At 33.8% G+C, this 21,839-nt stretch overlaps 3 protein-coding genes and 1 long non-coding RNA gene across 4 annotated transcripts; 2 read left to right on the top strand and 2 right to left on the bottom strand.

Annotated features, from left to right (window-relative positions):
• Nucleotides 1-412: 412 nt before the first annotated feature.
• LOC140047722 (uncharacterized) lies at nucleotides 413-2,029 on the bottom strand. Its single transcript, XM_072092757.1, has 3 exons — nucleotides 1,913-2,029; nucleotides 923-1,037; nucleotides 413-657 (listed from the first exon to the last, which is right to left on the bottom strand). Exons 1-3 carry the CDS (start codon nucleotides 2,009-2,011, stop codon nucleotides 413-415), a joined length of 459 nt encoding a protein of 152 aa, XP_071948858.1. The 5' UTR covers nucleotides 2,012-2,029.
• Nucleotides 2,030-2,535: 506 nt separating this feature from the next.
• LOC140046999 (uncharacterized) lies at nucleotides 2,536-10,739 on the top strand. Its single transcript, XR_011844890.1, has 3 exons — nucleotides 2,536-2,719; nucleotides 8,129-8,222; nucleotides 10,698-10,739. It is a non-coding gene; the product is annotated as an uncharacterized lncRNA (long non-coding RNA).
• Nucleotides 10,740-10,741: 2 nt separating this feature from the next.
• Nucleotides 10,742-16,932, top strand: LOC140047720 (uncharacterized; the record flags this gene model as incomplete). The annotated part of the gene is made up of 10 exons (XM_072092756.1): nucleotides 10,742-10,850; nucleotides 11,089-11,280; nucleotides 12,058-12,186; nucleotides 12,313-12,490; nucleotides 12,726-12,835; nucleotides 13,284-13,910; nucleotides 14,260-14,523; nucleotides 14,800-14,943; nucleotides 15,356-15,496; nucleotides 16,190-16,932. Coding segments are annotated over 10 exons (2,229 nt in total), but the record flags the coding sequence as incomplete, so codon positions are not given.
• Nucleotides 16,930-21,471, bottom strand: LOC140046998 (surfeit locus protein 2-like). Its single transcript, XM_072091793.1, has 6 exons — nucleotides 21,335-21,471; nucleotides 19,117-19,274; nucleotides 18,820-18,923; nucleotides 18,467-18,628; nucleotides 17,946-18,064; nucleotides 16,930-17,130 (listed from the first exon to the last, which is right to left on the bottom strand). The coding sequence occupies exons 1-6, from the start codon at nucleotides 21,398-21,400 to the stop codon at nucleotides 17,011-17,013; spliced, it is 729 nt and encodes a 242-aa protein (XP_071947894.1). The 5' UTR covers nucleotides 21,401-21,471; the 3' UTR covers nucleotides 16,930-17,010.
• Between the last annotated feature and the right edge of the window lie 368 nt (nucleotides 21,472-21,839).

The raw sequence follows: 21,839 nt of genomic DNA, 5'->3' as shown, positions 1-21,839 counted from the left end.
GGGCCCAGTTGGTGATCAGTGGCTGTGATGTACTAATACACCGGGGTAACCCCCTACTCGTCTCGAAAGATGTACTAGGTTCTTTAAAGTGCACACGAGCTAGATGTGAACACTGGACCTACGGTTTATAGTCCTTATCCGAGAAGACTCGTTCTACCACCAGAACCATGGAGTGAGTGAGCCTCGAACCCCTGCCGATGTTATGGCTACGTAATTACGGTTCCACTGTCTTAACCGCTCGGCCACTCACTCACCGAATACATCAATTACAAAAAAGATGTTGTTTGCTGTTCCAACAAGACGGTACTATCGTGATCCGTGGATTAAAATCTCTCGTATTTTAAGTATGGAAATCAGGCAAGCCAAAGCCATTACACAATCGAAGAAAATTCACAACGAACACCTTAGTAGGCTATTTGGTGCTGAAAAGGTTTTCGACTTTAGTTCTACGACGTAGAAGAGGAGGATCCATGTCACTGAAGCTAATGAGAAAATAATGTAAAGTCTTACGTGCTTTGTCTTCGGTTAATTCTATTGTTGGGATACTTGTTTTAACCCCTGGATCAGTGTACGTGCATTCAAAACCGTAAGTCTCCTCACTCAATATAACATGCTTCAAAAGTATATTTTGAAATGTTAAAAAGACATCTAATGTACCTGTATTCAAAATCGTGGAAACAGTAATATCACAAGTTTGAAACTTCAATAGGATCTGAGCGTACAATCATTATATAATGAGAAAAAATATTGTAATAAAATGTGAAAAAAAATAATGTAGGAAAGGTGACAGGCCTACAAAATCAACCATTTAAATAGCAAGTATAGGCACTACCGTACAGTTATAGCGCAAACAACGATATGTGATACGGTACCTAACCAATCAAAATGTGAAGGCTTGTTAAAATATCAAAACACATCTTACAAGTATTGTGGATGACATACGACTGATCGGTAATTAATACTGGATCATCTTGCTCACCATTATCAGGATTTATTGCCGTTATATTGAAATCACCAGATATCAAATCTGTAACGTTCTTTTTAAGAAAAAAATTAATATTAATTAGTAATCGTAATAATAAACATACATGCAGTCATGTCTTGCACAGAATCATTCCTATCTGTACAATTATAGTAAAGTCAAGCTTTTAATTAATATTATTTCTATTTCGTAATTGAAATTGGTTTAACTGAGGTTGTCAGCACTACGATTACTATTACTATTATTTTACCAAGTCAACTTCGACTGGCTGTGTTCTGTTTTCAACCATTCCGTTCCTTTCTTTTTTTCCATCAATACTCCAATGCTACTATAGTAAAAACATTTCTTATCTGGTCTAATATGTTTTGGATGCAGTATACGTAATGGATCAGTTTTTTCTCATTTTCTATTTTTTATTATTTAGCATAGGGGACGCTATAATAATAATAAGTTTAACCTGAGCTGATTTTAATCAAACTTGGTCAGTAGTGTAAAATTGATGGAGTGTTGAAAGCTTAAAGTTCAAAAGTTAAAAAAAAATCATCTAACTGGGTTCATGTTCTATGGAACATAGTATCTTTTAGTTTTCATTTCTTTCCTTGTGTACTCTGCACACAATTACACATATCAGATATAATACGTTGTCTATGTCCATCACACCTAAATATATTGCATATATACCGGTTCATTTCATCTGTGGAATATATTTTGTTAAATCGTAAGGGCATTTGGTCAAAATGCTGTTTACTGTTTACTGCAGAAAGAAAATGTAAACAAATCATTTTTCGTGATGTACGGTAATGTATTGTAAACGATACACAATACAAATAGATCTCTAGTTTATTAATCAATTTGGAATTACGGTAGGCCTATAACCTAACATACATCACAGACGATATGCCATAATTACTTAAGCTATAGTAAACTTACCCTTTCTAACACTTCACGTTCCACTTGACAAAACGGATAATACGTTCCAAACGAAGTTACAAAGAAAAGGTTAAACAAAAGTATCTGACCGAAATCCATCTTATATATAGCAATAAGGTTTAATTCAATTTCATAACATTTATATTGTACATAGGCCTATTCTTCAGTGTTCGGAGAAAGTAATCAACTAAAAATACGTCATTATATAGGAAGGAAATAATAGAATCTACTTGGTAGATTCAAGGAGATGTCATCTTCCTGGTAGATTTTTGTTAGTCTGTACTGGAAACGAATTACATTTTTCCCTTCTTCATTGTATATTTTTCAGAAAATATTCCTATTAAAAAAAATAACTGTTTGTCTCAAGAACACAGTAAAAAAATAGTTTAAATTCATAAAAAAAATTTAATTTAAATACTCTCTCTTTTTTCTGAACAAAGACATTTTATATACTTCATTTTTAAAATTGTCGTCTGTAGTTTTCAGTCATACTTTACCTGCACTACTTACAAAAGAAAAAACATATAAGAATAAAATAAAAACCCTATGGATATATTATTAAAGGAAATAAATTAAATTCGAGAGAGTTATTAGTACCGGAAGAAATACAGAATTGTAATAAGGAAGTGTATATGCAGTTCATAGAAGGTGTTCCTATGTTGATCAATACTCATGATGTTATCCTCTACAGCAGTGACCTTTTATTGTATTCTCTTATATTATGTGACTGTTGTATCTAATAACAATGCCTATGATATGTTATGCTTTAAAGAGCATAGGCCTACAGACACAGTATACAACTCAACGGTAAGTAAATTCTGCCAACATAGACCTCATGTTTTTTTGGCGGTATATACAAGTGTTGATATTATGATGAGTGTGGTTATATACAATGTATATCATTATATTTTAATTTGTGGTTGAATGTGCTTACTGCTCTTTCATTAAGTTAAAATGATCGTGTAATTATTGTTTTCTACACTTTTAAGTTTAAGATGGTTAAACCATGGACCTAATTTATAGGTCATAACTGGGTTCATGTTCTATGGAACATAGTATCTTTTAGTTTTCATTTCTTTCCTTGTGTACTCTGCACACAAGTACATATATCAGATATAATACGTTGTCTATGCCCATCACACCTAAATAGATTGCATATATACCGGTTCATTTCATCTGTGGAATATATTTTGTTAAATCGTAAGGGCATTTGGTCACAATGCTGTTTACTGTTTACTGCAGAAAGAAAATGTAAACAAATCATTTTCGTGATGTACGGTAATGTATTGTAAACGATACACAATACAAATTGATCTCTAGTTTATTAATCAAATTGGAATTACGGTAGGCCTATTACCTAACATACATCACAGATGACATGCCATAATTCCTTAAGCTATAGTAAACTTACCCTTTCTAACACTTCTCGTTCCACTTGACAAAACGGATAATACGTTCCAAACGAAGTTACAAAGAAAAGGTTAAACAAAAGTATCTGACCGAAATCCATCTTATATATAGCAACAAGGTTTAATTCAATTTCATAACATTTATATTGTACATAGGCCTATTCTTCAGTGTTCGGAGAAAGTAATCAACTAAAAATACGGAAGAAATACAGAATTGCAATAAGGAAGGGGTGTGTCGAAAGCGAAGACCTCGAAAGCGAAGATCGAAGACCGAAGACCTCGAAAGCGAAGACCCTACGAAATGGTAGTGTACACAAAATCGGACCAAAATCATATAACATATATATATATATATAACACCTTGAATTTACAGATTCTAAAAAAATATTTCGATTTTAATCGTTATGTTATCAAAAAACATGACTTTATCTATGAACAAGCTCACGTGTATTCTCCAATGGAGTTAATATGTGATATGGTTTTACGAACAAACACATCGCGCTATTTGCAAGGCGACGGACGCACAAGAAGGACATCGCACAGAGCATTGAATTGAATGCAATGCCTACAATTTAAAACCATAGCCAAATTGTATAGAAAAGTATAGAAATAAACTACAATATGTAAATTATAAGAAGTAAAGGATTGCGATAGCCCTATTTAGGCTAATTTTAGAGCCTATATAAAAAGTGTCCGTATCATAGATTTTACACTTGTTTTAAAAAATGTTATACGCGTGAATACAACTTAGAGATCCTTTTTTTTTGCATTTAAATATGTTGATATTATGTTTATTATCTATAATATTTGCATATTATCTAAAATGTATGAATAAATACAATAAGATATTTATTTTCCTTTAATTATTCTGTATAGTATTTTAAACGTTTACATTTTCCCCATTTTAGCCTATACTGCAGTATTGCTGATTTAATTATTCGCCAGTTTAAAAATGTTTTTCTAATAATAATGGACATTAATAATATTATCAGTATCGGTTAGTGTGATTGGTGAAGCGACAGTAATATGTAAAGAAGAAAAATGTAAAAAGTAAAATAAATATTTCATTAACCAACGTATGAACCACTAACTAAAGCTTGGTTCCCACTAGAACGTAACACAAGGACGTAAACGCAACGCAAGCGTTTTAACCAATGACAAGCGAAGTTATAGACAGTTAGCAATCACAAGCGAATAAGCTAACAAAAACATCCTGCCGCAACGTAACGTATTGACGCGCAACATAAGAAAATACTCTATTTTGCATCCCCTCACGAGAGAATCATTACGATGAACGTAAGGCATAAACGGTGTTGAACACGTCGGTTCCCACTTGTGAGGACACGCAAGTTTGTTCTTAATGCGCACTTTGCGTGGATCTGGAAACTAATTCCAGCTCTTAAAATATTTCCAGGCCAAATTTGACAGAACATATTCAAATTATGATTTGACAAAAAGCTAAAAAGAACGAACGATATAGGAATCAGCGTTCTGCAAATTTTGGTTATAATCGATCGTTTCCTGCGACATATCATCTGTTTCACGGCTTCCATAATTCAGAATAACATTTAATTATGCCATTATGTCAACGTTAACAAAGACAAAAGCCATTCAAAACAAAGATTGAAATAAAAAATATTCGCTCCAAAATTGTCGATTTTGTTACGGTTGCCATGTGATTAGTGACGATATTAAAACGGGTGTTTATTTATATCGGTATTACGTTTACCGACACTGTCAAAAGACATTTCCAGTTCCAGACAGTTTAATGAAGTTCCAGTTCCGCCAACCACAATTGTCCTTATCATCAAAGTAAAAAAACTGACTTCTGAAGCATTGCCCGTGGTGAATACAAAAAAAAGAGTTACTCTCTATACATGTCTTTGTTAAGGATGGTGAATTTTTATCGGGCTTAACCACTCTAACCCCCAACCTTCTATCTCACAGGCTTGTGGGATGAGACGACTATTCAACAGTCTCCCGATTTTCAACAGATTGTCGACGTCCCGCTTCTAAATGTTTGCATATCCCTGCCATTAACAAAAGAAAATATAAATTTAAAAAAAATGAAGAAACAGGTTACCGGTTGTATACTGACCATTTAAATATAGAATTGACACTACACAAACAAATCTAAGAGAATTATATACTATTATAACGGGTTAACGATCGAGCAAAATCTTCAGAATGTGATGCTTATCGTTCGTTCTACAGTAGGCCTATTAATTTGAATACAGTATAATTTTTGATTTTGACAATAAAAAGATATAAAATAAAGTTCCGTTAGTTCACGGTAAGCTATTGGGACGAACTGTCATCGGCCCGGGAAATATTTTAAGAGCTGAAATTTGTTTTCAGATCGACGCAACGTATCCACGCAAAGTGCGCCGTAATGCGTGGTCTAGCGACGCAACACAAGGACGTAACGCAACGCAAGTGAATTGACCAATCACAAGCGATGGCTTATTCGCTTCTGATTGCTAACTGTCTATAACTTCGCTTGTCATTGGTTAAAACGCTTGCGTTGCGTGTACGTTCTTGCGTTACGTTCTAGTGGGAACCAAGCTTAAAGAAATAACCTTGCGTGTCATCACAAGTTGGAATCGACGTGTTCAACACACCGTTTCTGCTTTACGTTCATCATAATGATCTTTTCGATCGTGAGGGGATGCAAAATAGATAGATGAGTATTTTCTTTACGTTGCGCATCAATACGATACGTTGTGGCAGGATTTTTTTGTTAGTGGTTTATACGTTGGTTAATGAAATATTTATTTTCCTTTTTAAATTTTTCTTTACATAGTAGGCCTACTGTCGTTTCACCAACCACACTAAATATTCTGATACTGATATATTATTTGTCTATTATGAATACATTAGAAAACATTTTGAAACTGGCGATTAAGTAAAACAGCAATAGTATACAATGGGAAAATGTAAAAGTTTAAATACAATACAGGAAAATGAATATCTTATTGTATTTATTTATACATTTAGATAATAAACAATAGGCAAATATTATAGATAAAAAACACATAGCAACATATAAAATCAAAATACGGACACTTTTTATATAGGCTCTAAAATAAGCCTTAAAAAAGCCTACCGCCATCCTTTACTTCTTACAATTTACTTTATGTAGTTTATTTCTATAGGTACTTATAAACAATTGGCTATGGGTTTAAATTGTAGGCGACGTGTGCTACAAAGTTATCGGAACAAAAGTGACATTTAATTTTGCATTCAATTCAATGCTCTGTGCGAGGTCCTTCTTGCAAATAGCGCGATGTGTTTGTTCGTAAAACCATATCACATATTAACTCCATTGGTGAAAACGCGTGAGCCTGTTCATAGATAAAGTCATGTTTTTTGATAACGTAACAATTAAAATCGAAATATTTTTTTAGAATCTGTAAATTCAAGGTGTTATCACAATTTTGTATGATTTTGGTCGGATTTTGTGCACACTACCATTTCGTATGGTCTTCGCTTTCGAGGTCTTCGGTCTTCGATTTTCGCTTTCGAGGTCTTCGCTTTCGACACACCCAATAAGGAAGTGTATATGCAGTTCATAGAAGAAGGTGTTCCTATGTCGATCAATACTCATGATGTTATCCTGTACAGCAGTGACCTTTTATTGTATTCTCTTATATTATGTGACTGTTGTATCTAATAACAATGCCTATGATATGTTATGCTTTAAAGAACATAGGCCTACAGACACAGTATACAAATCAACGGTAAGTAAATTCTGCCAACATAGACCTCATGTTTTGGCGGTATATACAAGTGTTGATATTATGATGAGTGTGGTTATATACAATGTATATCATTATATTTTAATTTGTGGTTGAATGTGCTTACTGCTCTTTCATTAAGTTAAAATGATCGTGTAATTATTGTTTTCTACACTTTTAAGTTTAAGATGGTTAAACCATGGACCTAATTTATAGGTCATTGGTTTAAGAAATATTTGTATTTAATCGCCTATTACCATACTATAGGTATAAATTATAATAATGGTTGTTTTATTAAAATATATTTGCAATAAAAATGAATGAAAACTGTCAGTCAATTATAAATTATTGTTGTATGACAATACATAGATACAACATGAATGACGGCCAATTCATGTACAGTGAGTATACCATTTACATGATTTTACCAGATTAGATTGAAACTAATTCATAAAAGTAATGGTTAATTGTGCTTAGTTTATTATTATTATTGATTGACGGATCCATAACCGTCAGTCACCCAACCCCTTCCCTGATCATATCGCCCTGAGTCACTTTTTTTTTAAAGTAAAAGAATACATCAATTTATTTATATTAAAACAGTTATGTTGTAGAAAAGTAAACTAAATAATGTACACATTATAACATGAATATTCATGATATATGCATGCATAGTTTCTGCCTCAACCTAATATGGGAGTATAATGAAAAATAATACGTCCGGGACATATCCGAACTTATATGACTAGATTCCTCCATAACTTTTGCCATTGTGACTGCAAGCACTTCTTTCTGCATTTCCGTCTCTAGTACATAAATGTGTGAGTGCTGGTCTTCCTTTTTTGCAAGCTCATGTTTTGGCTGACACATCAGAACATCGGCAATGATTTCTTCTTTATTGCGAAGACAGTGTCCAACAAATTCCAGCAGTCTCCTTCTGCTTATTGTTTCTGTTATTTTTAGTATGGCCAAAGAGCTTTATAGTACTTGTACTGTATCTAAGTAAATGTTATTTAAATCTGAAGAAAAATACACCTTCAAACAGCAACAACGATTCTTTTACTTTTCAGGATACTTTAGTAACAGCAAACGTTAACATAAGTGGCATTACATCCAACTATGGAGAGTACGATATAAGTGTGGTTTCATTCGTAAACGGAACATGTGAGCAAAGATTGAATAATAAAATATTAGTTTTGAAAAATAAGTTTTTTGTGTAAATAGATAGGCCTAAATGGCAAATGCTAAGATAACAATAATTCCAAGTAATAAAGTAAGTAATATAAATACCGAATTAGATAAAAAAAAAAGGATTCCAATATTAACCTTTGGTTCGCATATTAATTACTGGTATGCCATATATTGTATGAAGATACCTAGTTCGAATCTATGTTGGAGTGGTCTTTTCTCATTTTCAACAGATTGATCTTATCGTCTTATCATCGCTTTATTCATAGAATAAAGCGATGTCTATGTCTATCTTAATCATTTCATTTCATTTATTTATTCGACCAAAACACAGATACAGAACAGAACAGAAATGGTCAGGGGCAACTAAAGCAAAACAATTACTATAACTATAACTCAAAGAGTCAATTGCCCCTTAAAAAACATCGAAATACAAAAATATTGCACCAAGTAAAACATTTGTACAAGCTTATAAAAAAGTATCTTAAGACTCAAAATAAAATGAGTATAAGGGATCGGTACATAAATAAATAAAGTATCGATGACAAATTTCGTTTTTGTAAAAGCACAAGTTAACGGAGTACTTACTCGAACGTTTCGATCTCTATCAGAGATCCTTCTCAACTGACTGCGGAGTGTTAATGCAGCTTGGTCATTCTTGACATCATCTGTTGATGACGTTGTACGCCTCCGGTTGTAGGTTGGAGGTTGTGCGGGGCTCGGCCAGGTGATGTGTCTATCAAATCATTGTACAAATGCGAGAGTTCGTGGGCTCCAGTGTCCCGGTTCATGGTCTTCTCTTTATTTCTCCTTATATGTAATGATTCTCTAATCTGTCTGTCTTTGCGTTTAGGCTCTTAGGCTCAGACATAATGGAGCTCCTCGGTTTAATTGTGAACAAAACCTATTTCTCGTTCAATGGTAACATTTATAGGCAAATACAAGGCATTGCTATGGGAAGCCCAATAAGTCCTATATTGGCGAACTTGTATCTAGAGTGGCTCGAACATCAAGCCATAAACACGGCACCCACTAACATCAAGCCTGTGTATTGGAAACGATACGTTGATGATGTATTAGCTATCATCCCCATAGGTACAGTACATACATTTAACACACATCTTAATAACATCGATATAACTGACAATATAAAGTTCACCACAGAATCGATGACAAACAACACAATACCTTTCCTGGACATGCTCATCACACTCAATGACAATGGAACAGTTACCACCTCAGTCTATCGGAAGCCCACTCACACAGACCAATATTTACATTTCAACTCACATCATCCACTCGAACACAAACTGGGGCTTATAAACACGCTTGTGGACAGAGCTGAGAAGGTAGTGGGAGATATGGATTTGAGGAAAGTTGAGATGGATAACATCAAGAAAGCGTTACACAACTGCCAGTATCCAGAGTGGTCCTTCCAGAGAGTTATGGAAAACCGAAAAAGAAAAAAGAACAAAGGACACGAACCACAGAAGGAAAAGATCAAGATGCGAGGTAGCATAGGAATCCCCTATGTAAAAGGAATGGCAGAAAGAATACGACGCACTCTCTCCTATCACAATGTCGGAACCTATTTCCTACCCCAAAATAAAATCAAGAATAGCCTCGTCCACCCAAAAGATAAAATCGAGAAGATGGATACATGTGGAGTAATCTACGAAGTCACCTGCCGCAACTGTCCACAAGTTTACATTGGGGAAACAGGGAGGGCATTACAAACACGAATTAATGATCACAAAAAAGATGTTACAACAAACACGGGGGGAGTAATGACTAGGGCCTCCAGAACATCCACATCTTCGATCATACACAAATCTGCCATTACAGAACATGTCATAAAACACAATCATGTACCGAACTGGGAGGCTACCATCTTAACCAAAGAGCCTAAACGCAAAGACAGACAGATTAGAGAATCATTACATATAAGGAGAAATAAAGAGAAGACCATGAACCGGGACACTGGAGCCCACGAACTCTCGCATTTGTACAATGATTTGATAGACACATCACCTGGCCGAGCCCCGCACAACCTCCAACCTACAACCGGAGGCGTACAACGTCATCAACAGATGACGTCAAGAATGACCAAGCTGCATTAACACTCCGCAGTCAGTTGAGAAGGATCTCTGATAGAGATCGAAACGTTCGAGTAAGTACTCCGTTAACTTGTGCTTTTACAAAAACGAAATTTGTCATCTATACAAAATCGAAGCTAAATGAAATTCTTTCAAGAAATAAAGTATCGTTCCAAACTAATTAATGTTCAGTATATCACCGGGCGGTTTAGAATTTCTTCAAATTTGTTCATAAGGTATTTTAAAATATATCATACAAATAAAAAGAAATAGTAACTTACGATATTGAATTCTATATATATGTATATACAAAATATAATATTTTATATATATAACTGTATGTATTGATTTTTAGGTGGAATTAATGTTTTTGTGGAGATTGACGGACCTTTAGCATTATACCAAGTATTATATATATTCTACAAATGGACTATTTCTTGTGAGTGGGCGGACAGGAATATTCTCTCTTCAATTCCCAATATAAGAGTAGTATCGCTTGGTAAAACTGGTACAGTACAGACTTTCTAGAATGTTGTTGCATTTTTTATGTTGTTGCCTTGGTACCAGTCAGCGTTTCAATTTTATGAAATGCTATGTGTGCCAAAATACTGTGAATGGTGTAGGCCTATTGTCCTGAATGATTTGCGTATGCATACTAATAATTAGAATAAAAGATGTTCAATAGAATAATAATTCGAATTCAATATCGTAGGTTACGATAAGTTACTATTTCTTTTTATTTTTAGATTCGATTGGTGAACCTCTTCCTGTAGATACTGAATATGATCTGCCATCGCATTGGACTGGAATTGTTTTAGAACTGTTCTTTCCATATCTCGTCATTCAGGATAATCAGGCCATTGTAGGAACTTGCCAATATTCATTCAACAACCCCCAAAACACCAGAGGGGAATATGTGTACACAATTCAAATAAATGGTAGGTATAGTTATACTGTATAATGTTAGTTATGGCTTATTTACTAATGGCAATTGGCTACCTTACATACACACTCCATCAATTTCACGGAAAGGAAGACGGTGACGTTTTCTTAAAATGATGAAAAATCATAATATGATTCAGACCACCTCACACACAAATATAGGCCCATATAATACATAATTGACGGCACTAAAAAGGGTCTTTTTGTGGGCGAGGCGATCCGAATTAGAGCATGCGCACTTTAAGGAATTAGATAAATTGTCATTGTAGGACTAGGCTACTTGTGAAACTGTTAATGGCGGGTCAGATTCACGATCTTTGCATTTGCTGGGTTGAGTAACCTTTGAGAATTCAATGAGTGAAAGCGATGACAATCACCTACAAACACAAATTCTGGAAGGTCCGTTTCTTAACCCCCCCCCCCCACAAGAACTTATGTTCGTGGGCGGATCTTGAATTTACTTGGAAAACATGGGGTTTGAAAAGAGGTACATAATGGCATACTTAGCGTTTGATTAACAATGATGTTCCGACGGGGTACTATAATACATGTGAATGCTATTACGAAATGCTCATATGATATATGGCGAAATCTAGACCAAATCAGTACCGAGAATGTTAGTTCAACCATAGGCCTAATTGAATCAATTCTCCACCACATCTTCATTGCCTCCAGCTAATTATGAATGAACCAAGATTAGCCCCCTGTCTAAGTTATTACAATTTAAAACACTTTGGGTCTATACTAAATTTTGATTATACATACACAAACAGGATGTCCACGGAGTAGATATGGAATGAACTGTGACCAAATTTGCAATTGTTCTCAAGACATCCAATGCCATAGTTTCAACGGAGCATGCATATGTCCAATTGGACTTACAGGAGAGACTTGTGAAAAACGTACGTAATTGTGTGCAAAATAAAACATTTTCTGGTATCTTTTGAAATAGTAATAAATAACACCGTTAATTTTTTTCACTTTTACTACATTATATGAAATACTTTCATGAACCTTATCATTTTTAGTTGATCCATATTTGGAAATCGACACTGAAAGTCTATACATTAAATGGGGATCAATACTAATACTTAACTGCACAGCACACGGATTTACAGATACAGACATTACAATTACCTGGCAACGAAACAATACGGGTTTAGAAAACGCCACAAGGAACCTTCTTGAAGTTAACTATTACCCACGGTATGTATTTAGCAATTCACAATACTTCCAATCGACTATATTATTGTATCTATAAGGGAAAAAGCATAATAATATGCCTTTACTGGTTACGCCATGGATGAAACTAATTCGTCTGTTCCTAGTTAGTTTTTGGTCCTTATTAGTTAGTATTTGGTTATTATTATTATTATTCAATTGATTATTGCATTTAATAGAAAAATACTAAAGCAGTGGTGTTATGTTTTTTTTTGTTCAGCCCAATTCAAATTAGTTACTACGTAGATAACATCACAGAATCTGATAATGACATCTACAGATGTATTGCTAATAATACGATCGTGAGAGAAGTTACCATTACGGTGATTGGTAAGACTGATTCTTAACATTTTAACAGTCTATTGCAGTAAATTTACAATGTTATATTCATGTTTATGACGTCATCATGGTTAAAAGTCACGTCACCTATTAATGTGCAAGAAAAGTCGCGAAACATGACCGAACTTGTCAATTCTAGTGATGTAGGCCTATTTCCTTACTGAAAAATTCTTTAAGCGGAAGCATTGTCATTATTATAATACGATACAACAATAAAATGATAGTTATCGAAATAAGTAATGGTAAACGATTTGTTTAGGAAATTGGGAAGGAAGATATTTGGGTGTTAAATAATGATCAAAATGATTTAGATTTGGGTTAGCATTATAGCTCGGATCTATAAACCAACAGTCCCTAGATTGAAATAAGTGATATGCTATAATGTCTTTATTCAATATAAATCAAGTAGTTTGGATTTAATATCTTTATATGCATTTAGATCTTCCAAATCCATTTATCAAGACCCCTACAAATCATACAGTTGTGTCCGGATTTAATATGTTATTGGTGTGCCAAGTTCGTCCTTTAGCTGGAGTAGTGATATGGACACTAAACAGCAAAACAGTTAACAACAACATGCTTAAAAGCACAGATACTCTAACAATATCTTCGAATGTTTTAACTGGTGAATCGACATTGACAATTGAACATATGTATCTAGAGGATGAAGGCGTGTATAGGTGTTTTGTAGGTCACACATTCGAACCAGACGACATTAACTTTGCAGAAGCCTACATAACAGTTATTGTCCCACCTTCTGGTGACTATCCAGTAATCGACACTACAACAGAGAGTAGCATGTTATCCGTTTCAGAAGATGATTTAATGATGTTAACTTGCAACGTTTACGGAATTAGACCAATTCCTAACCTTAAGTGGACAATTGATGGAAAACGTTTCAATTTCCAGGAAACCTTTACATTTGTGGAAACAGATTTGCGGTTCGACGTAGCAAGTACCATCACATTTGCAGTTTATCGAGATTACAATTCAAAATATTTAACGTGTACGATGGAAAGTGACGAATTTGATAACGCACGTACCTCAAGGTTGTTGAATGTAACGTGTAAGTAACAAGTTTGTACATCCTCCACACGTTCTAGGGACTGTATTATGCTTTCTGCTTCTTGATTTGTACAGCCAGATTATGTTATCTCATGGTGTTCTATGTTGGCTTCCACTGGGAACAGCAGCCGTCTGAGACAGCAACTCTCACGGTCAGCCTTCACACAGTCTAAGCAACCATTTGCATCTCGATCAAGATACAAAACAATAGAAAATCAAAAATATCAAATATATTTCTGATTTCTTTTTACCATAAACAATTTATAAATAATACGACCAAAATGCATTTACTTACGGTCAAAAAACATTAACATTTAGCAAAAATTTAGTATTTTAATTTTATATTTTAGACAAACCTGTACTGCGATTTCAACCCAGTTATATAGACATCTTAGAAGGAGATGATCTACTGGTTACGTGTAATGGTTCTGGTAACCCTGTTAGTATCTCCTATCGTTGGGAATGTGACAAATCTAATAGGGGCAGAATTCTTCAAGATGGACAGACTTTCAGTATCCCGGATGTTTCATCTAGCTTTGACCAATCAAGACTTCGCTGTATCGCTTTTAATAGTGTCGGTACAAGTTTCCGAACTCTCAACGTCAACGTTCGTGGTAGGTTACACATATTTTTGCTTTTTGGTCGAGGTATTCAAACATTTTTACTGGGTCATATATCACGTATTAAAATGTTGCAATACTTTATACATACAACCAAAACAAACTCTTGCTACATCTCCTTTCATTGATAATTTTTAAACTTTACTTTAACTGGTCTAAAATGTATTGTTTTTCTGAAAATCATTGACATATTAAAAAGTGTTGTAGAAATAATGATAAAAATAATGTAAGAAAATTGGATTTTAAATAGTTTGATATCGTAATTTGTAGGAAAAGGAGTTTCTTTTCAAGTAGTTCTACCAGTAGTAGCTGTGATCGTACTCGTTATGCTTGTGCTCGTTCCTGTAACGGTTTATCGACATCGCAACAGAATTCAACGTATGGCCGAACAGTTTCAATTGCCAGTTGAAAAAGGTAAATTCAATCTTTGGAAAGAGAGAAAGGCACATTTATACTACGTAAGATAAATAAGGTCGATAAATTGATACATTTTAAATGTTATCTATACTAAAACGAATTAAATTAGAAGTGTTTTTATCATAGATGTATTAGATAATAGATTCATCGATGAAAATAATATTTTAAAAAGCTTTTAAAAGATTTCATTTGTTTTCTGTATAAACAATGCATTGGTTTGCTATTATTGAATATAGGCCGTATTACTTCTATTTTACAATTATTTATATATTTTTTATTAATAAATTGTATCCGTTTTGTATTCGTTGTTAAGTGTGATCCACTTAACAAGTGCTGTGACAACGGTAGTACCATCACATTAGAATTGAATTTTTAAAAAAATTAATAAAACATTTGTATTATCATTTAGGTGACAAAGAATTTGACGCATTTATCTCGTACAAAGGCGGCACCGAAGAAGAGACATTTGTGGTACAGAAACTTGTTCCAAATCTCGAGGCGATGGGGTTTGCCGTCTGTGTTCATTACAAACACTTTCTTGCCGGAAACAGTAAGTGATACAACATTTGCCGCAAGACTCGTAAAAATGTGTCTAACCATAGAGATAGAGATCACTATAATATCTCTATGTTCTAACATATTGAAATTACCAAGAGTTCTTTAAAGGTCAAAACCACAGTCATAAAAAGGGCAGTGTCAACATCGTATTATCTTTACAATTTTAGAAGTGTTTTTATCATAGATGTATTAGATAATAGATTCAATGGCCGACTCCTGCGAGTCATATGGCCGAGCGGTTAAGGCAGGGGCGCCGTTTACCGTACCTAAAGAGCCAACAACAACATCGGCAAGGGTTCGAGGCCGACTCGCTCCTAGTTCTGGTGGTGGAACAAGTCTTCTCGGATAAGGACTATAAACCGTAGGTCCAGTGTACACAGTTATAACCTGTGTGTACTTTAAAGAACCCAGTTCATTATTCGAAAAAGAGTAGGGGGTTACCCCGGTGAACTGGTTCACAGAATAGCCCTTGTATCAGGGGGATTACCACCTATCTGATAGGACAGTGATTAATTCACTATTGGTAATCCTTGGCCACATTGCCTAAAGACATAAAATAAAAATAAATAAAAATAAAAATATTTAAATGAATTTTCAAATCCGGGAATCGTCCTATAAATCATTTTATACACAATAATTAATAAAATATATATTTAAATATTAATACATTCATATATTTTTAAAGCAATTATGCAGAATATTCTCGATGCAATAGCCAAGAGCAGAAAGACAATCATTGTCCTATCGCCTGCGTTTGTTGAAAGTCAATGGTGCCGTTACGAGTTCATTACAGCGTCAGCAGAGATCCTGAAGTCGGAAAATAACGTAATTCCCTTAATGTATGAAGACATTACAAAGATGCCAAAGCTTGACGTCATATTGAAAGAACTACTCGATCGTATTAACTACATAACTTGGCCACGTGACTGCAATGACGACGACCCGGATGTTCTTCGTTTCTGGGAGCTCATGAAACATTCATTGACGCGAAAAATATCTCCAGTTGACGCTTTGAAGTAGGCATTCATTTAGAGACTTTAGAGAAATGTCTCGGTCGCTGTTTCATATTCTTTTAGAAGGAACCGATATTTGTAGGTGCATACGTTGTTTACTTTGTAGTTTTTGGTAATATAATCAAATTGGTCTGCTTTGTAACATTTATAACCATTTTATATTTAGATTTGTATTATAGGTAGTTAAGGACCATCATGTAAGTGGCGATATGTTTCTGTTGGGTCAATGGTTTAGCTTAAAAATATATATTACAGTAAATTAGTAATAGTAATAATTTTCACAAAATTTCATATTTTGTAATCAATTGAGTTGTCGTATTTTGTAATAACGTTATAAATTCTGCTCGACTTAGAAAGCGTTCCGTCAAACTATAGCAATAACAAAAAAGTCATTGAGAAATATTAATTTCCTCTGTTTTTTATACTTTCATATATTTATTTGATTCTTAACCTCATAAATATTATATTTTATCCTAGTTATCTTCTTTTTCTGTTATTTTATTTTTGGTTTCCTCTTCATTTTATTCTCGAACCTAGAGTTTATTTTCTTTCCGATGCTTTTTTTCACCTTTTTTTTTTTTGGTTGTGTTTCTTCCATCGACTTCTCACTTTTCTGATGACCACAAAAAATAATATATTATTATATAATATTAATCTAAAGGAAAATTACTGAATAAATGACAATGCTGGATATCAATGAGGATACAAATAAAATAAGCACTGAAAACATAACAATGCTATGAGTATCACTGGCTGGATCTCAATGGACATGATTATACTTCAGCTTTAGGTGATTGAAATTTGTTATTAGAAATAGATTATACATTGTTTAACTATAGTGTGAATAGTTTGAATTGATGTTTTTGTATATGTATATCAGATTAGTTTGATATGTGATGAATTAGTTAATTCATTAATAATTTGTTATACACATTTAATTATCGTTTTACTATAAATATCAATACAATAACAATATTATATATTTGTTTTATTGCTCATAGTTTGTGCATAAGGGCCATACAGTATAACACCCATTTCATATCTGCATAAATTGTTACTACTTGTACCAAGTTGTAACCAGGTTTGATCTCCTGACTCATTACATGTTTACGCGAACCTTGTGAAATCTCGAAAGGAAAGAATAGTTGCGCGCTATTTGATTACTATGATTATAGTCAGTTAATACCACGGCTATACACACGCGCAGTAAGAACTCGGACCAAAAAACAGGCCTCTTGTTGGTGTGTTTTTCTTCTGGGATTTCACAAGGTACCCCTGTAAAATCTCAGGAGATTTTCCCTCAAAATTGTCTTCACACTATGCAAACGTGGTTACAACTTGTTACATTTTGCAGATGTGAAAAAGGATAAGATATAAGAATGATGTATTATCTCTGATGAACATCATTAAACATATAAATGTACTTACTTTCCGTTTTATTGCCTTGTCTTTCTTGGGTTGTTTATCAACTGGTGACTCTACCACCATTTCACTCTCTGAATCTTCTTCTTCACTAGGTTCATTTGGGCTCTCAGGAAAATATTTAGCTACAAAATTTTAAATATTGCATATCAGAAGAAATATATATGTATATGGTTGATTCCTGGTTGATCCTGCACCTAATTTGCAAACATGTTGCACCAACTCAATATGTAGCAACCCATCTAGTCCTATTCAAATGTTAAGCCTATACTCTTACATTTCAGCTTAAATTATGTTTTGTGAATTATATACTCTATATAGCAAATATCTGCAGATTTTTTATTTAGTCAACCTCAATTTCTTGAAAGACAAACGTTTTTGATGCAGGGCCAAATTTCGTGCAGAGACAATTGAACCATGTCATCTTTTTTTCATGCTTTTCATACTGTAAAGGGTAGTAAATAATGTTATGTGAAAGAAACAAAATTTATTTATTTTTTCTGGAAAAAAAAAAGGTAACTGATTACCAGGATATAGGTCACTTAAGCTGTCTACAGACTCATCACCGCTTGATCCTGCACCATCTTCTGCATTCCACTTTTCACGCTCTCTCAATACATCCTCAGAAACATTGCGTTTTTGGGGCTTGTTTGGCTTAAATGGGACACCAAGTCGCTGACATTCTTCATCTGGGAGTAAAGAAATAGAATTAATAACATAAAAGCGCAGGTGAAAGAGATAATTATGGCAACATTATGATGATGATTCTACGATGCCAAAAAATAAATTCATCTTTGACATTCACACAATTGACTAAATAATATTCAGGAAAGGGTTAAACTACTATATAAAATGATTGATGATAAAATTAACAAATTACATTTTAATAAAGCTCTTTTATATCTTCTACCATTAATATGCCTTTCCACATCTTTCGCCTCTTTGCTGATATGACGAAATGTTAAACGGCAGAAAAGCTGGTGCCTGAAAAAAAAAAAAGTTGTAATAACTGTAAAGTCAAATTGAATTACTCCTCTCAACAAACCAATTTCCTTCATTTGAGCCAAGTTTTAAACTTTACCATTACAATTTTGGTGGTTTATACCCGGATTTAACTTTAGAGATTTAATGATCAATATATAAATAATTAAAAACCTTTTCAACTCAATGTACTTACTCGTGCCCCTTTTTAAAACTTGGTACAATATGTTGGTTATGAATTTCAAAATCATAATCACCCTCTTTTTTTAACTTTTTGTATTTCTTGCCTTGTGTGTATGTTGTAATCACATCAACTTTTGCTGGCATCTCATGCCCAGACAAGCTGCATTTAACCTGAAAATAAAAAAAGTTCAATTAGATTAAATAATAATAGTGCTGTTTAGTTAGTTCAGACAGAATTGGGGGAATTAACTGTAGGCCAGCTGTCCTCTAGCGATAGGACTCATTATCTTGGTCGGGATGCCAGTGAGTGAGTGTGTCAGGTGGGCTAGACACTGACTGAACAGAAGGGTTTACGATGAAATCGGTCGCGTCTGAAATCGGTCGCGTTTGAAATCGATCGCGATAAAATCAACTTCCGGTATTTTGTATGGCGCGCCGCTAGAGCTATACGTTTAATGATATTGTTCACGTTTGAAATCAGTCGCGTTTGAAATCGGTCGCGCTATTTTGTATGGAGCGAGATACATGCTAGCGGGATATACATTTTCTTCGTTTATATAGTCTAGATTTAATTGATATTTTTTAGAAACTAGATTATTTATGTGGCGATTTTTTATTTTGGTTAATAAATATTTATTATCATTTTTTTTTTATTTCACAGGTCACACAGAAAGAATGGCCATTTCTAAACACGTTTAAATATTTTATTAGGCATATAATAATTTACCTCTATTTTATTATGTACTGTAATTAATATATAGAGAATACGTCTGTGTCTTTTATTATGCAAATAATTATGTAAAAGAGAACAATTTATTAAAAAACAATAATTGTTATAATGTATAGCCCGTAATACTTAATGTATACTGTGGCAGATATATCATATCCATGTCAATAAAACCTTACTATTTGATCACCTTATTTTAATTTCTAATTTATTTATGTCCGTACGTTATGTAAGATAAATTATTAAGTATATAATGATTATTGTTGAGGCAAATCATGTGTATATTTTTATTTCTAATGTTTAGGCCTAAAATAGTTTCTAGTAAAAATGATTATTATGCGAATCGTTAAAAGGCGAGTTACTGAAATAAACCCCAAAATAAACCAATCGTGGATGCGCCTTCTATGATAGTGCAGCCGTTATCTGCACGTTATTTTCCTGACGGGGATTCCCTTTTATTTCTTCATTTATAATAATCATTTAATGTAAATAATTAAGTACCACTCAGTGTCTCATATCCGTACACTGTTCGTAAATCAAAATGTTGAAATATAAGTGCAAGATTACCTCTTTAAGAATCGTGTCCACCTTTATTATCGATCCATTATTATCTCACATCTAGGCCTATTGTACAGCATAGTCCTACTGTATAGGCCCGGTAGATTGATTTATAACGGCATATTATTTTATTATTATTATCCTAAAGCCATGGTCACGTAAGAGTGGCGGATATCGAACGTAAAAATCATCGTCATACATCATCTTCCTTTATTGCATAAACCTCATTGAGCTGGTATCCACTTGCAGGTATAGAACTAGTTTCGTAATTAAATGTGATTAAAAAATACGCAATAGGCGCGTCTATTTGTTTAATATTAAATTATTTCAAAATTTTCAAAACTTTAAACAGTGGCATGCTAATCTTGTCAAAAACTTAAATAATATTCATCAATAAAACTTTTTAAAACGATTTTCTAAACGAACACATTACAATTTATTCATGGACACCTGTACGATAAAATGAAAACAAAAAATCAAATTATTTAATAATGAGATAAATATTTATATTTACTGTGTACTTAAAAAATAATAACGATCGAGGTAAAAAAAATGTTAATAGCTGTATTAGAAATTCTATATTCAAAATTAACTAAAAACATTAGCGTTTTCATTAAAAATGTATCTAGGGTAGGCTAGGCCTGTGCATGCAAAATAGCGCGACCGATTTCAAACGCGACCGATATCATCAAACGTATAGTTCTAGCGGCGCACCATACAAAATACCGGAAGTTGATTTTATCGCGACCGATTTCAAACACGACCGATTTCAGACGCGACCGATTTCATCTGACACCAACAGCCAACAACTATTCTAATTATTAGTTATATTACTAGCTAGCCTAGCCTACTCTAGCCGGCCTAGCTAGACCTAGGTAGGCCTAGGTTTTTGGACAAAAAACACACACAAAGCCTTCAACAAACTTAGGTTATTTCAATTACCTACCTTTAAACCATCAGTAATTAGCTCGAGAGAAGGGTGTAACTCTAAAATATCTTTTAATTCTGACATATTTTTATGAAAAACTCATCACATGTGTTCTGGTATATTTAGACTTTCAGAGCGTCACGCTGACGACTGGAGCATTCTCTACTTCTCTACGGAGCGCCATTTATGCCTTTATTAACTTCAATAATAGAAATAGTACTACGGCAACTGCTCAAGTGGACCCAATTTAGCACCAGGGTAGCACAGTGATATAAAATAGAAATAAAAGTCACTACTTTTAATATCGTTTCGTATATACCCATATCACAAACTGACAAACAGAAACATCTTGGCATTCACATTGATTCAAATTTATCTTTTTCTTTTCATGTAAATAAACTCCGTTCCAAACTGGGCTTGTCCATCTCCATCTTATCGCGTGCTCGGTCATTTCATTAATAAACACACATCCATACTCCTTTATAACACTATAATCCTCCCACACATTGACTATTGATGTAGT

Source organism: Antedon mediterranea, chromosome 4 (genome assembly GCF_964355755.1).
Source record: "Antedon mediterranea chromosome 4, ecAntMedi1.1, whole genome shotgun sequence".
Taxonomy (NCBI): Eukaryota; Metazoa; Echinodermata; class Crinoidea; order Comatulida; family Antedonidae; genus Antedon; species Antedon mediterranea.
This window is presented reverse-complemented; position numbering and strand designations above follow the sequence as displayed.

What these genes read in the sequence shown, in the direction of transcription:
- LOC140047722 (XM_072092757.1), bottom strand. Translation starts at nt 2,011, where the DNA reads ATGGATTTCGGTCAGATACTTTTGTTTAACCTTTTCTTTGTAACTTCG. An exon ending in AACGTGAAGTGTTAGAAAGG is followed by an intron (nt 1,038 to 1,912) that starts GTAAGTTTACTA and finishes TTTCTTAAAAAG; the next exon opens with AACGTTACAGATTTGATATC. An exon ending in GTATGTCATCCACAATACTT is followed by an intron (nt 658 to 922) that starts GTAAGATGTGTT and finishes TTTTGAATACAG; the next exon opens with GTACATTAGATGTCTTTTTA.
- LOC140046998 (XM_072091793.1), bottom strand. Translation starts at nt 21,400, where the DNA reads ATGTCAGAATTAAAAGATATTTTAGAGTTACACCCTTCTCTCGAGCTA. An exon ending in TAATTACTGATGGTTTAAAG is followed by an intron (nt 19,275 to 21,334) that starts GTAGGTAATTGA and finishes TTTTATTTTCAG; the next exon opens with GTTAAATGCAGCTTGTCTGG. An exon ending in TAAAAGAGCTTTATTAAAAT is followed by an intron (nt 18,629 to 18,819) that starts GTAATTTGTTAA and finishes CTTTACTCCCAG; the next exon opens with ATGAAGAATGTCAGCGACTT.